This window comes from Callospermophilus lateralis, chromosome 12 (assembly GCF_048772815.1).
Source record: "Callospermophilus lateralis isolate mCalLat2 chromosome 12, mCalLat2.hap1, whole genome shotgun sequence".
In the NCBI taxonomy this organism is placed as follows: Eukaryota; Metazoa; Chordata; class Mammalia; order Rodentia; family Sciuridae; genus Callospermophilus; species Callospermophilus lateralis.
The window spans coordinates 103,213,566-103,229,104 of record NC_135316.1 but is presented as its reverse complement, the minus strand read 5'-3'; the positions used below and the strand labels follow the sequence as shown (position 1 = coordinate 103,229,104).

At 39.0% G+C, this 15,539-nt stretch overlaps 1 protein-coding gene across 1 annotated transcript in view; it reads left to right on the top strand.

The window, feature by feature from the left end:
- Nucleotides 1-15,309, top strand: part of Lrtm3 (leucine rich repeat transmembrane protein 3) — a 33,043-nt gene extending 17,734 nt beyond the window's left edge. Inside the window, exon 5 of the mRNA XM_076872264.2 lies at nt 209-15,309. Coding sequence (XP_076728379.2) covers nt 209-15,225 — 15,017 coding nt within the window. The 3' untranslated portion in view covers nt 15,226-15,309. The remainder of the gene's footprint in view (nt 1-208) is intronic.
- Nucleotides 15,310-15,539: the final 230 nt, after the last annotated feature.

The following is a 15,539-nucleotide window of genomic DNA, read 5'->3' as shown; positions in this document are numbered from 1 at the left end:
AAATTTCCAGAAAGTCAAGCTCTCATGAGTCCCAAACGTGTAGCTATGAAGGCAAAGAAGCCTGTTTGTTCACAAATGATGAATGTCATCAAGCATGGCAATCTGTACCATAGGGGGAAAGAGGAATGCAATGTAAAATCTTTGCTAAAAGACAACCAACAAAATGAAAGTAGAGCTCACACATTTTTGTTTCCTTTACCTGTCTCAGCTGGTACCAAAGTAGACAGTGAAGTACATAGGTCTTCAAAAGCTGAGATGGATGAACCAAGAGTAAAAATATACCATCAAACCCATCCAGAGTTAGAGAAGTTGCCACATGAAGACACACCAAAAAACAGTTTGACTGGTTTGCAAAACAGACCTAGTGATGCAGTGAAAATGAATGTGCCACACCCAGAGACACAGGAGGATATCTCAGACGTGCCATCAGGGTCTGGTCCACACTGCAGCCAGCACTTGAGCTTCAGTGTATATCAAATGGAAGCCCTTGGTTCTCACAAATCAGAGTCTGATCTGAAGAGGTCAGAAGGCAGAAGGACTCAGAATTTGTCCTATATAGCACAAGAAACACACCTTCAAGAAGAAGATGTGTTTAAGAGAAGCCACCAGTTTCAAGAAACTATTTTGGAGCCTATTTGTGGACACATGATAAATTATCAAGTTGAAACAATGCAAAGAAGTCCTCATATGCAGGAAGAAGTAAAAATTATGGCAGGTCTAAAGACATCATCTCCAAATGCAGAGGAATTAGAGATCATTTCAACAGTGTCTGATTTGCCCTGGGATGGAAATGCTAGACAGAAATATGATTATCCAGTTTCTGGGGAAAAGGCATACAATCACAAAGACTTATTAAGAGCATCTTTAAAACCTTTAGATTTCTCCAGCTTTGTATCTTATGAATCTAAAAGTGAGACCTACACATTAGATTTTGTAAGCAAAAAAAGTATATTGAGTCCTAAGCATATAACTTTGAAGGCAAAACAACCACCAATTTCAAAACTGCTTAATATCTCAAGGTATCCCATGGGAGGCCATAGAAAGAAAAAGTACAACATAAAGCACAAGCTGAGAGAGGTGCAGTGGTATGCTAGTGTCAAAGAAGTATTACTTGAGGCATCTGAAGATGCTAAGAATCTTCCACTCAAATTAATGATTGTTAAGCTCTCATTGGATACAACTGTGAGGGGCATCCAGTCCAACAGAACATTTCGAAAAACTGTGGTAGATCATATTCCAGAGGCAAAGGCAGAGTTAGAAGAAAATGTAACCAAAACTTTGTTGGGGCCTTCTGATTTTTTCATGCCTGGTTTCTTTGACTCTAAAAGCCAGGCAAGCACAGTACAATTGTCAGAAAATGAAACTATATTGAATCCCAGGTGTTTGGCTACAGAGGAAGAGAAGCCACCAGTTTCACAGATACGTAAAATCAGTAGACAATTTGGCACAAAACATAGCAAGAAATTTAAATCCAGTTTAAGAACCAGCATGAAAACAATGTGGCAAGGTAGAAGTATGACTGGCACATTTCCAAATACCCGTTGCTTTGCACCAAATACCTCTGACATTAGAAAGCAATATAAGTTAGAAATGGAGGCAGATATGACAGTACCAAGGTTCAGTCATACACAGCTAATAGAGCAGTCGCCAGCTGGAGGCCTGTCACATTCCAATTCCATTGACAAGGGCAGTGCCTCCAGCTTTTTAAGGGAAACAGAATTACATGATGGAGAATGTGGGAAAGAGAAAAGAGAACCTCCAATAAAAACTGATTTATTCTACATAAAAAGCTTAACAATAAATGCACATCCCATAAAAGTACCCGATTCTGGCAAATCAGAAGTCATTCTTCTAGGAAAATCTTTTTTCCCCAAAAAACAGGTGTATGAAGGGGATCCAGGAAAAAATGTCAAAGTAGAAAACATAGAAAATGTGCAAGCAAGTTTCGGAGTTGGACACTCCAAGATGGAGAAACCACATATTTTTGCAGATGATGCTGTATTTAGTCAATATGATCAAAAGGGAATTGGCCAATCTGTTTTAAAAGAAAAAGCTCCATACCATTTGGCTGGAACCATAGATTCTGTTGGCAGGCATTTAACTGTGTCAGAAGGCATTGAAAGACAGACTGACAATCTAAACATAGTCATCACAAGTCCAAAAGGCATAATTTCAAAGGTAAAGCGATTGGCAGTTTCACAACCACTTAATCATGTAGGTCATGCTGCTCTAAGCATTACTGAGAAACTGAAGTGGAATTTTGGAACCCAAAAGATAAAAGTAGAGAGACAAAAGGCTGTACCAAGTACTGAAGTAAAATCTGTATATGCCTCTATGCCAATGCTATGTATGAAAATAGAACAGTCACCTAGTACCAGGGATACACATGAAAAATCTTCGAAGGGAAATGCTCCTAACAAAGCAGAAGTTAGGGAGAAAGAGGAATATGGACGACAGATTTTGTCTAGAGCAGCTCCACAGGATATCCAGCCAGTTGAGTTTGGAGCAGATCAATTGACAGAGCCTGATCCTTTCAGCTCAGAAGCACCTTCAATCAATAGAGTGTGCCCCAAGATGATCACTTCTCAGAAAACAGAAATTTATTTAATAGATGAAGAAGCAGAGAGAAAACCTGTGGAGTTGCTTAGTCCAGAGTTGGTTTCTTTCTCTAATGTAAATCCTCTTCAAATTGAAAACCAGAAGAAAAAATCCGAGACTGCAAATGGTGAAACGGTAACAAATCTCAAGACATTTGCCCTGCAAGAAAAACAGCAAGAGCCCAAAGAAAAATTTAGGGAAAAAGAGGAATATGAACAACAGATTTTGTCTAGATTAGCTCCGCAGGATATCCAGCCAGTCGAATGTGGAGCAGATCAATTGAGAGAGCATGATCCTTTCAGCTCAGAAGCACCTTCAATCAATACAGTGTGCCCCAAGAAGATCACTCCTCAAAAAATAGAAATTTATTTAATAGATCAAGAAACAGAGATAAAACCTGTGGAGTTGCTTAGTCCAGAGTCGGTTTCTTTCTCTAATATAAATCCTCTTCAAATTGAAATCCAGAAGAAAGAATTCCAGACTGCAAACAGTGACACAATTACAAATCCTGAAACCTTTGCCCTGCAAGAGAGACAGCAAGAGCCTGGTATCTCAGGAAATATCTCAAGTTCTCCTTATGCCTTCATACCCATGTATCCTAAAATTGTAAGACACAGTTGTACGGTGGAAACAGCAAATGTGAAAAATGCTAGACATACCAAACAGGTAAGACTGAAGGCAAAGAAAACACGAGTTTCCTGGATGCTTGGATGTGGTTCAAGAAACAATAAGGAGGAGCAGGGAGGGAACATTCAGCAGGAGAAAGCATTCCAGTTGAGTAAAGCTGCAAGAAACCCACTTCTGAAAGCTGATTTTGACTCTCGATCCCCTGTGTCTTCCAATAAAAAGCCTGTAGAAATAAAAATGAAGAAAGACGAGTTGAAGAAGGGGATAAACATTTTTTCACAGCTAACGCCAGAGAAACCACTAAACGACAGGCAGATATCATTGTCAGAATGTGTTGACATGGCCGGCATCATTGAAAAACCAGAAGAGAATATTAGAAAAGAACAAACCCACCAACGCACTTTAGTAGACATGCCCCAACAATACCTACAGCAATTACCAATTAGGTCAGAACAAATGAAAAGGCATCCTCATGTCAAATTAGAATATTTGGAAAGAAAGGTGTGTCTTGAGCCCATTTCACAGAAAGATGAAACTGATTACATTGCACTTGACCATGACAAATTAAAAGTTGATTTGGAAAAAGAAATACACCCTGTTATATTTTCACAGAAGAGAGAAATTAGTGGTGGTAGGCTCAGAAAACCAAGAACAGATACAGAACTTGATTTCCTCACTGCACAAGGAGAGAAACAAAGAATTGCAGATGTTGCTGAACATTCAGTTTCAGTTCCACCCAGGAGAGAAAGAGCAAAGAAAACAGATATTTCATTAAGTTCAAAAGGACAGAATATATTTACTTATAAAAATCCAGAATCACAGAAACAAGAAAGTACTTTCCTGGTAGACATGGAATCTGTTTCCTATCCCATTAGAGAACGTCTTCATTTAGAAAACACAGGACAGGTAGCTAAGGAAGATGTGCATGTTAACAGAAAAAATATTTCACATCTACTGGGAAGAAAAGAATTACAGGAAACAGATATCTTAATAGATTCCAAAGGACAGAAATTTCTTTATTCAAAGCTAAAGGATCCACTCAAAATTTGTGCAGAGCAGAGAAGACATGTGAAACCAAGTCATACACCTGAAAGTATGGATTCTGCATCTTGCCCCAGTAAGGACCCTCTTCGTTTAAAACAGGGAGTAAATACAAGGAAAGAAAATGGTAGGCTCTCTCGAAGTTTCAGTGTAAATCAACGGGGAAAAGAACAAACAGAATTAACTGATAATCTATTAAAATTAAATAGACAGAAAGTGGACTTTTCAAAAAAATTGAGGGCAAGGCAACTGACTACTTATAACCAGCACAAAGACAAGATTCTAGAATCTATTTTCTCTCACACATTACATCATATTGAAAATGCAAAGAAACAAACCTCAGCAAAAGAAATACTAAAGTCAGAAGTCTTGAAAAAAGCATCAGATGAAGTGAGTGTTCTAGAAGATCAACCTCCATGTACAGAAGGAATTAATCTGCCTATTACAGGAACAGAAGAACATCTACAAGAGAGTTTATGCACGGTTTTTCCAACATCTGTTACTCATCCTCTGATGGGTACATATCAGTTTAATTTGCAGGTAAAGAGAACATTAAATAAAATAGATAATCCATGCTATCACACTTTGACTACAGAAAGAAAACAGCAAAAGAAAAAAAGTATGTATAAGGCTCTTCCACAGTCCACATCTGAAAATGATAGTCCCATTCTAGATGCTGTAAATATCATGCATTGTGACTCTTCAGCTTCACAGACGAGGAAAACATTAAAGCAAATGGATGTTACAAATGGATATACTCAAACAAGGAAAGAAGCACCAAAACAGCAGCACCTATCAATTTCCTATGAGAACTTGAAGGAGCGAATGTTTTACCCTCAAAAGTATCCCTGTCTCTGGCCACATTCAATTCCTCTCACAAAGGAGGTATTAGCAGAAGTGGGTAGTGCATTAAGCATGGTAGAAGGACAAAACCTGTTATCTACAGATCAACCAAGCACTGTATATAAGCGTGGACTAGAACAGAGTGTGTCTCCAATTACTCCAAGGGACATGAGAAAACAAGACAAAATGCCTGTAGAACAAAGCACAGAAGCTAAGAAACACATGACTCGTTTATTTTCAGAAAAAAAGCAATCATCATATGGGGCACCAGTAACAGAGACAATATCAAATGGAAGTTCATCCAAACTAAGAGTTGGAATGAAGGTAAAATCACATAGGGGAATTCCAGGAAAGGTGCATCTACCTAGAATACTATTACATTCTCTGTCTGTATGTATGTCTGTTTTGCGTGAAAGTCAAAGACAGAAGGATAGCCTAAAACAAGGTGTTAAGAAAGACATAATATGCCCCAAAAGAAAAGCTCTAGAGTTGAAGAATCTCTCCAGCGTCGCTCACTCTGATACCCCAAGCAACAGAGTAGAAGGGCAGTGGAATGTAAAAGAGAAAACAGTAAGTACAAGACCCAGAAAGGGTGATCCAAATTTGGATGTGAAAAAAACATATCAGCCCATCCTTTCTTTACCTCACTTCAAATTGGATAAAGAAAAAATCGATGGGACTACTTCAAATGTAAAAAGAAGAAAACAACATATATCACAGGAAGAGAAGGATAGAGTGAAAGCACTGGAAATGGAAGAAAAAATGAACCCATACTTCACAATGAAGTCAGAGAAATCACTGTCACATATGCTCAACAGAAAGGACTTGCCACTGTTGAAAATTATAAAACCAGAAAGCAGGGTACAAGAAGATAAAGGTAAATTAGACGTGGATCTAAGACTCTCCTATGCTTCTTTACCATCTCTGTCACATTCTAATTTGAATCCTAGGATAAAAGTAAGAAAAGATGAATCAAGAATACCAAAGGGCTGCCTTCCACCACTAAAGCCCCAGGCATCGTTAAATATCAGAAGAATATCATGTTTAGAGTCAACAACTCGATATCGCTTCAATAACATAATGGAATCAAAATTTTTGCCTCAGAAGAAAAGGAGAGGTAGAGGAAATATAGTAGATCTGAAAGATATAATTGGCCTCATATATATCATTCTGAAGGGAAAGAATTCACCTTTTAAACACTTAGTGAATAGGAAGGAATTACAGTGGTCCAACAAAAAAACAAAGAAAATTATGCAGGAGGATAAACAAAATCAAGACATAATTCAGAATGAACTCTGGGATTCCATTCCTCCACCTCACCCAGAATGGGATCCTACAGTAAAAGATCTATACATGCAAGGAATCATAAGGTTCTGTCTTCCATTATTGACACTCCAGGAATTGTCAGATGGAACGGAACTATATAAGGAGCCAACTGATGATGTCTTGAGCAGTATAAAAAGAGCAAAATACATGCAAAATATATATCCTACCCCCAACAGTGTAAAAAATGCTGTAGTAGTTACAATGCAGAAAGAAGAGGAAAGTGTAAAAATGGAAAAAGTAATGCTTTTGAAAGAAAGAAAATCATTGGCAATTTCACAGGAAATTCAGTTAGACATCAAAGAGCAAGATAAAAATCTGCAAAAAGTTAAAGATGAATCAAATGAGATTTTGACCAGTACTAATACATACATACCGCCTCCTCATTTAAAATTGGATATGAGGAGAAGAAAAACAGACTATGGAACTGAGGTGAGAAGATATTTTCTTCCAGAACTATCCTACCAGAAATCATCAGATGCAGTGAGAAAACCAAGCAAAGAGTCCATTGAGGGTGATATCACAAGTGGTACACAAAAATTAAAAGAATTTATGCCACAGACAGAAAAGGATGATGTAAAGAAATTAGCTGAGAAAGACACAATGTATCCAAAAGCCAAAGGTTTGGAAGGAAATGGAGAACTTTCACAAGACCTACCACCCAATCCTAAAGAGCAAGGGAAAACAGATCCAGAAGGCAAAAGACAAGGTAAAGTCCACAAAGGTGGTCAGGAACAGGGGAAAGCAGTTGCAGCAGGTAAAGCCCAGGACAAATGGGATCAAGAAGGCAAAGGTCAAGGGGAAGTGAATCAAAACAATAGAAAGCAAGGAAAAATAGACCAAGAAGGTGGAAGTGAGCAGGAAATGGTTCCACATGTACATATGCCTTCCGAACCTCCTCTGATTTATCATAAGGCAGGAAAAGAAGATACCCACAAAATAACAAGATCTGCTACTTCACCATTACAGGACCAAAAGTTATTTGACAGCAGGCAGATGATGCATACAAAAGCAACTGGGGAGGAGAAATCGCATGATGTAAAACCCATACAAAAATACAAGGCCCAGAAAGAGATGGAGAGAAAAAACACAGTAAATATGAAACATAGAGTACACCCTGAGGATGTGATTTTCAAAGCAGATCAATTATCACTTCCACATGAACCCAGTATCACTGGCCATGGTGACCCCAAAACTAGAGAACAGACAAACGTAAATGAAAAATTGGGACGTGTACAGGAAAGAAAACATGAACTAGATGAGGTACTTCCTTTACCTCACTGTAAATCAAACAAAGGAATAGAAGTCATGGAACAAAAACAAAAAGTATCAAGGTTCTTTCTTCCCCCTTCATACCACATGGAATCTACAGTTGTAGGGAAATTGAATTATAAAGTGTCACCTTTGAAAGACATCTCAAGTAATTCAAGAAGAACAAAATGCATGACACATGGAGAAGAGGATAAAGAAAATGTTTTAAAGAAAAGCATAATGTATCCCAAGGACACATCTGGGAAGGCAAAGGAATCACTTCTTGATGATATATTGAAAATAAAGAAACTGCAAGTGAACATCACACAGCAAAACAAACAGAGACGGGAAAGAAATGAGGATATAGATGTTCTTCTCGACCAAACTTATTCTTTTATCACTTCTTCACCTCTCTTTGAATTAGACACAATAAAAGAAGAAGATGAACCAGGAAAAATAAAAAATTATGTACCACATCCTGTGCTGCATGTATCATTTCCTTCAGGACAAATAAGACTTACAGAGTCCATTTCTAGCCGTGCAAAGAAAGAAAGCCATGCAAAGCCAAGAAAACAGTGTTTATCACAGGAGGAAGGCAGAATGCAACCCTCAGCCACAAGGGGCTTGATAGGCCCCAGTGGCACAGCTCTCCAGTCAAAGACCTCAGCATCTTCTCACGTGGTCAATATCTGTGAGCACAGTGCTCTGAGCCACACTCAGGAACCGCAGGGGGGCATTAGAGGAAAAGTAGGATTGAAGCAAGAAAAAACAAGAGATCCTAATGTGGTTCAGGCAGAAATATGTCCCTCCATACCATCTCCATCTCACCACAGAGTTGCTTCTTCACAAGCAAGGCTTCCTCAGTTATTAGATACAGGGAGAATTGGACATGCTGGTTTACGTGAAGCTGTTAGCTCACGTAATATAACATTAGGAGCAAAGGGGCGTGTGCCGTGCAGAGAGGTAAGGGACAAAGTGAAAATAAAAGGCACAGAAAGTAGTACAATAAGTATGAGAACAGAGGCGTCCCCGCATCCACATCTATATGATAGAAAGAAACTACCTTTGAATATTAAAAAAGAAAGGAAAGGAGAGCAAGAAGGCAAAAGGGAACCAGGAGTGGTTCTGAGGAAAAGCTCTTTACCTTTTCCATCTTACCTGGAGCAGGACACTAGAATGAAAAAACAGGAAAGAACCCTTGGAAGAACACAGTTCTCTTTTCCACCATTAACGACTCAAGATGCATCAGATTCAGATAAAAAATCATGTACCGAGTCATTGGATAGTTACATGTTGAGCAGCATTAAAGAATCAATACAGTCCATAGCACAGCAAAAAGAAAAAAATAGATTCAAAATAGACATAAAAGACATCAAGCTCCCCAAATATGTGATGGTACAGAAATCATCACTTTCATATTCACTCAATAATAAAGCACTGCCATGGAAAACCAAGGAACAAAAGGGAAAAATGCAGGAATATAAAACTAAACTACTGGTGGGTCTGGCAAACAGAATTATAAAATCATCTCTCTCACTTAGGCATTTCAAGGAGTCAAGTACAGGGAGACTAGCATGTCCAGAAACAATTGATGGAAAACTTTCAAATGAGGTAAAAGAATTAAAAGAACACATGCTACAGAAAGAAAACGAAGGAGAAAAAGTTGTGGGTATGAATGTCATAGTGGATCCCAAGGACACTTGTTTGAAGACAAAGAAATCATGTGTTTTACATACACAATTAGGTGACCTTCAAGGGAAATCTAGAAAGCAAAAGGAAAAGGTTCTAGACGTTGAAAGTGAGGCAGATATAGTGCCCAGTAAGACTTCTGCTGAATCTCCACTTCTGCCTGATGTGAATACTGGGATCAAGGAAGAAAGCACACCAGTGTGGGCAAGATCCTTTTTTTCCATAGTAAACTTCCAGGAATCATTGAATTCTGAAGGAGGCATATGTATAAAGCCAATTACTGGTGATATTTTAATTTGTCTACCAAAAGGAAAACAGCATGTCCAACAGAATGAGGAAGAGGATGGAGTACAAATAATAAAGTTCATGTTCCCCAAATGTCAAGAAAGGAAGGTGCAGGAACGTCCAGAGGAACCTTCTGCTTCATTACCAACTCTGCCTCAGCGCAAGTTGGATACAAAAGTAGAAATAGATGATGAACTGGTAAGACTTCCAAGGTCTGCTTTGCCAAAAATATCAAGTGCAGGGAAAACAGTACCTACAGGGTCAGTTGGTAATGATACCATGAAAGATGTTAAAGGTGAAAAACAACATATGCTTCAGAAAGAAATGATAGATAGAGGGAAAATAGTAGGTAAGGGAAGCATAGATATATCTTTGAAGTCAAAGAAATCACCTTCTTCCCATAAACTCCATAGATCAGAACTGCATATGATTGTCAGAGGACACAAAGGAAAAGAACATGAAGGTCCAGGTGAACCACAAGGTATAATCCCGAGAAAAATTTATGCTTTCAAACCTCCACCCAACCCTAAACTGGATAAAGATACACAAGTAAATGAAGAAGAACTTGGAAATAAAACATTTCTGTTGCCACTAATGTGTTCAGCACTATCAGATGCAGAGAAAATAGCACATACAAAGGCAATAGGTGGTGATGTAAGGCAAAGAGACCCACAGATGTCATGGAAAGAAAAAAGGTATGAGCTGAAAACAGTAGATATGAGGATCGGGGTGCATTGCAAAGAGGCAAGGATTTCACCCATTTCACATATCCTTAATATGAAGGAGTTTGTACTGAATATGAAGGTGCTGGAGAAAAAAGTTCATGAAGGAAAAGATGAATCACGGGTGGTTTTGACAAGGACTTTTCTTTCCATACCATCAGCACCTCTCCTTTCTCCGGATTCAGGAAACAAAGTAGAGGAAGTCTCAGCAAGAATGTCAGGACCCTCTCATTCACAACAGAATCTCCAGGATTTATTAGATGCCCAGAAAAGAGCAATCAGAGAATCAGTTGAAGATGATGGTAAAAACACCATGAAGCAAAGAAAACAGGGTGTGCCCCAGAAAAAGGCGGAGCAACAGGGGGCCTCAGACTTCATGATTGGAGCCCAGCAAAGGAATGACGCACCACAGGTTAAATCAGAAAGAGATTTAATTTCAAAAGATGAGAACGTTAATTTCACAAGATTTGGTACAACACAAAATGAGAGAAGAGTGGAATTGCACTTTATAGGACAAAAGTCTCAACCAGAAAGATGCAGAGAACCTTATGGTATGTTTTATTCCTACCACACAATGGATGCAATTAAAATTGGAAATCTGAAGAAGAAAACTGAAATAACATGTAACATAAATCAGAAAGTAAGTCCTAGGGTTTCAGCTTCCCTGCCAAGGGAAACATCCAAGGAAATATATATCAAATTTGGCACCCACATAGGTTCAAAAGGAATTTCTTTTCCAGAGAGAGATGCCCACCAACAGGAAATTTCATCAGAAGTGTCTCTAGAATGTGTGGATTCATGTGAATTTGATATGCCAGAGAAAGATGTACAAAGTAATAATAAAATAAGCAAAATGTTTTCTCCCAAAGTGTTAGCACCACAGACAAAGCAATCACTTGAAAAAATAAATCGCACCAAGTCAGGTACATCTCAAAATAAAGAACAAGGCATTATCATGGAAAAGCAAGCAGTGCCGTTGTCTGAGAGTACACAGGGGACCAGGCCAAATTCTGTGTTTTCTCTTCAGTCTCCACTTCAGGATGGAAAGCACAAGACACCGTTGGAAATAGATATAGATAAAAAAACTACAGCAGACTCCAGCCTACAAATATTACCAGGAATACACGTGGATATTACAGAGTGTGATGACATGATAGGAAAAGAAAGTCAGGCATTACTGGTTTCAGAACAAGAGGAATGTGTTATAGAGTCCTTTAACCCACTCTGTACTTTTCAGTTTCAATCTGAACTTCTGGTGGAAGAAGGTGAAGTTAACACAGCTACCACTGTACATGTGGAACAGAAGTTAGAGATGGCCAGTGACATTACTGTGAATCGGGAAGAAGGGAAACTGAAAGTACACACACAGAGAGCTATACAGCTGAAAGAGAACAAAATGGAAATGCACAAGAATAATTCTGTCAGTCTGGAGAAGGAGGACACAGGATCAGCCTCAAACCGTCCTGCAAGCCTTCATGATTTATCTTCAAGAACAGAGGAGTCTCAGAGCCAGACTCCGGTAATCACACCTAAGGAAAACATCTGCCCCATCAAGCAAAAGCACAAAGAGGAACTAGGGTTGTCTAAGGTAAAAGAAAACATTCAAGTACAAAAACCACTTCAAAGAAACACTCTGGATTCACTTTATGCCTATATTCCTCTCTCCTTCAAAGGTCAGAAAGGCAAGTTGACAATTGAAGATCTGGAAAGAAAACTGAACCAGAGACACTTAACTATGAAAGTCCCAAATCACCCAATTTTACAGATTCTTGGTTCCATAAGACGTAGTTCTCCAAGCAATAGGATGAAATTGCAATATGAGTTTAACAAACCAAATAGAGAAGTTTCTTGGGATAAAGATGCCCCAAGAATATTTATCAGATGTCTTCGTGTTTCCATGAAGAGTCCGCCACAAAGTGAAGAAACTGTAAAATCTAAGACAAACCGACAACGGGAAAAGAGAGTTTGTCTTTCTAAATTCCGGGGGCAATCACCAAATGCTGGTGAAATTGTCAAGAGAGACACCTCAACAGTTGTAAAAAGGGAAAGAAATTTTAAAGACACAGTTCCCCAGCAGTCTCAACCCTTTGCAGTGCACAAACAACAAATGCAGAAGCGTTCTCGTGGTAAGTCAGAAGCAAGCCTCAAGAGTAAAACAAGTAGGAAAAGAGAAGTCAGTAAAACAACAGATCAGAAAACTCCACAAACTGAGAAAAGGATTATTCCAAGTCATGATGTCCCAAGGAGCATAAAAAAACCTGATTCACATATGATTGAGCAAAAAGAAAAGATACCAGAATGCATTCTGACACCCACAGAGCATCCATCCATGTTTAAAGGTCCAAAGGAGATTGTGGAGACCCACATGAGAAGGACTATAAGTGTGAATGATCCATCTCTAGAGGAGGAAGAACCACAGTATGAGACTCCTCTTGATGCCAGGGAGTGTTCCTTGTTTCCTAAGCACAGAGATCAGGGTGAACCAGCATGGGACACCACCTCCCAAGAGGTCCAGCAGCAAGTAGCTGTTCCAGGAACTGTGCCCACATCACTGCAAGTTACAAGTGACGAGACCAAAACACCTTCAAGTGCTACAAGTGCAGAAAGTTTATTTTTCATTTATGAAGCAATTAAAGCTGCCCTTGACTTCCAGGTAAAAAGTATGATCCAAGACAAAGTTTCTTCTAAGAAACTGGACAAATTGCAAGCCGGGAAGTCTGATGACTCAATGTCACCCCCTTTTCCAGAGAGTCCAGATACAACATCAACAATAGTGAGTTCCAAACTGCAGCACAAACCCCTTTTAAGACATTTTAATCCTGAAGATAAAGATAAACTCACCAATCATTTGGGGTCAAAAGCACTTGAAATAAAACTGAGTCTGATGCCAGAGGTGGCAAAAAAATCCTTACAAATGTTTGACTTTTGTCCCAGAGAGGCTATTCCTGAAAATAACAGTTGGAGGCTCTATCCACAGCATAAACAAATGGGTCTTATGTCTCCAGAAGGGGTGGATAGTATAGAACTTAACTTAAAACATGATTACCAAGAAGATTCACCTCCTCTCAGCTGTATGGAGACCCTGCTGGTTAATGTTTCAAGCAGCAGCAATGAGCTCATTTCAAAGTTAAACAGTATTAATAACCTCGAAAGTGAGATGTCTTCAGTGATTTTGACTAGTGAGATGCCACTGCCTCATATTCTCCAGAAGTACTCAGTCAAAGGTAAAGACAAACTTGTCATGCACTTTTCTATGAAAATATTGGAAATACAAATGAAAGCCCTTCCCAGAGTTGTAAGAGAATCTTGTGCAGTGGCCACTGCCCAGGATAGAACAAAACCTTTATCTAACTGTATTCATTCTGTCAAAGTCCCAAAGCGTAAAAACAGAATCTTCTTACTTTTTGAAGAAAAATCTCTTCATCAAATTGATCTTGATTTACAATACAAATACCTCCGCTTTCTGCTGGGGCTTTCTGATGAGAGTTTGTTCCCCAAGCCAAATGCACTTCCTAAACACATTCTTAAACTAAACCCAATTTCAATATGTAAAAAAGTAGATGATGGTAAAGAAAGCCATTCTCTTTCCTTTGACACAGAACTGTTAGAACAGCATATTTCTTTTAAAAAGCAAAACCCCCACAAAAACTCATTACACTTCAGAAAGTTCTTGGAGCCATCCCATATGTGTACCTCTGATGCTGGTCTACCCAGTAGGGAGCAGAAAGATTCTAGGGCTATTTCTGAGCTCAAATCTGACATGACTCCAGAAAAAGATAAACAATACAGTATGTGGTTTCAAGAAACAAATACATATAAGCCTTTTAATTTAAGAATGCAGGAGAATGATACTGGTTTAGTTAACTCTCGTTCCACTCAGACTTCTGAAGATTATACTGATATTCAGATAAATACTGAGAGTTCAGCTAACTTGGACAAGTGCTTCTCCCCAGAGACACGTGAGAGTCAGGAATGTATGTTTTTAGAAACCAACCCTTACTTAAGTCGGGAGTCACAAAACGTTCTCTTGGAATTACAGAAAGGCATTCCTTTGAAAAATTTTTCTAAGATGAAAGAAGTCACAACTTACTTGCAGCAATTTTGCAGGGAAGATATGGGCTCCCATCATATTAGAGCCTGTAGGAAACATACGTTTCTTATGAAACCACCTTCCTGTGAAAAGCACAGAAGCAGGAAATATAGATCAAATATATTCCAAATGCAGCCTCTTGATTGGTCTCCCAGCTCACTTAATACTATGGACATTCAGTCTCTGTCTCCTTCCATCTCACTCAGAGAAGAGCAGCTTTCGTGGACTTCAGGGAGCAGGACAGGGTACTCTGTAGCTTCCTTAACTGAGTCAAATATGAAATTACATCTTGAAAATGACCAAGACAAGTCTCACATGTACCTGGAAAGCAAAGAAAGAAAGAAAGCCAAATTTGATTTATTCAGAAAGAACAACATTCATCGGGACTCTAACGACATTCATACACCCGGTAAAGAGATACATACAAGAAAGAGGAAAGTGTGTAATTATGACTCACAAGGATCAACTTATTCCCAAAGCAAACATAGATCATCGTCAAAAACTCATCACATGGGTATTAACTTCCATTCTGACAAAAAACAAGACCAGCCCTTCTTTTATGCCTGTGTACCAGCAGATTCACTGGAGATTATACCCAAAACCATTCGCTGGACCATTCCTCAAAAAACCTTAAGGAAGGGAAACTTCAGAATTCCACTGGTGGTAAACACTTCAAGTCCTTGGAATATATGGAGCTCATCCAAAAAGTTGTTGGAGTCACTGTCAGGGTCCTTTAGTACAGTTCATCAGAGTTGATGTCATCATATCCATATTCCTCTGGATTGGAACTCTGGTCTCTTCGGTGGTATTCCATGACAAATAAAGTAATAGAATGTCAAATGATGTCCTCAGGAAGTGTCTTCTCAGTTGTTGGGCTTTATTTCCACAGCAGAGTTTGCATGTGTTCTGGCAAGCCAGGATGGAAGAGCAGATGACTTTGGGTTCAGTCCTACCATGTCCAAATTCTCCTTTTAGTTGATGCTGCTGCCTGACAATCCTAAGAGGAGTGGTCCACAGCCTAGAAGCCCTTTCACCCTACACCATTGACTGAAGGGCCCATGGGAGGAATT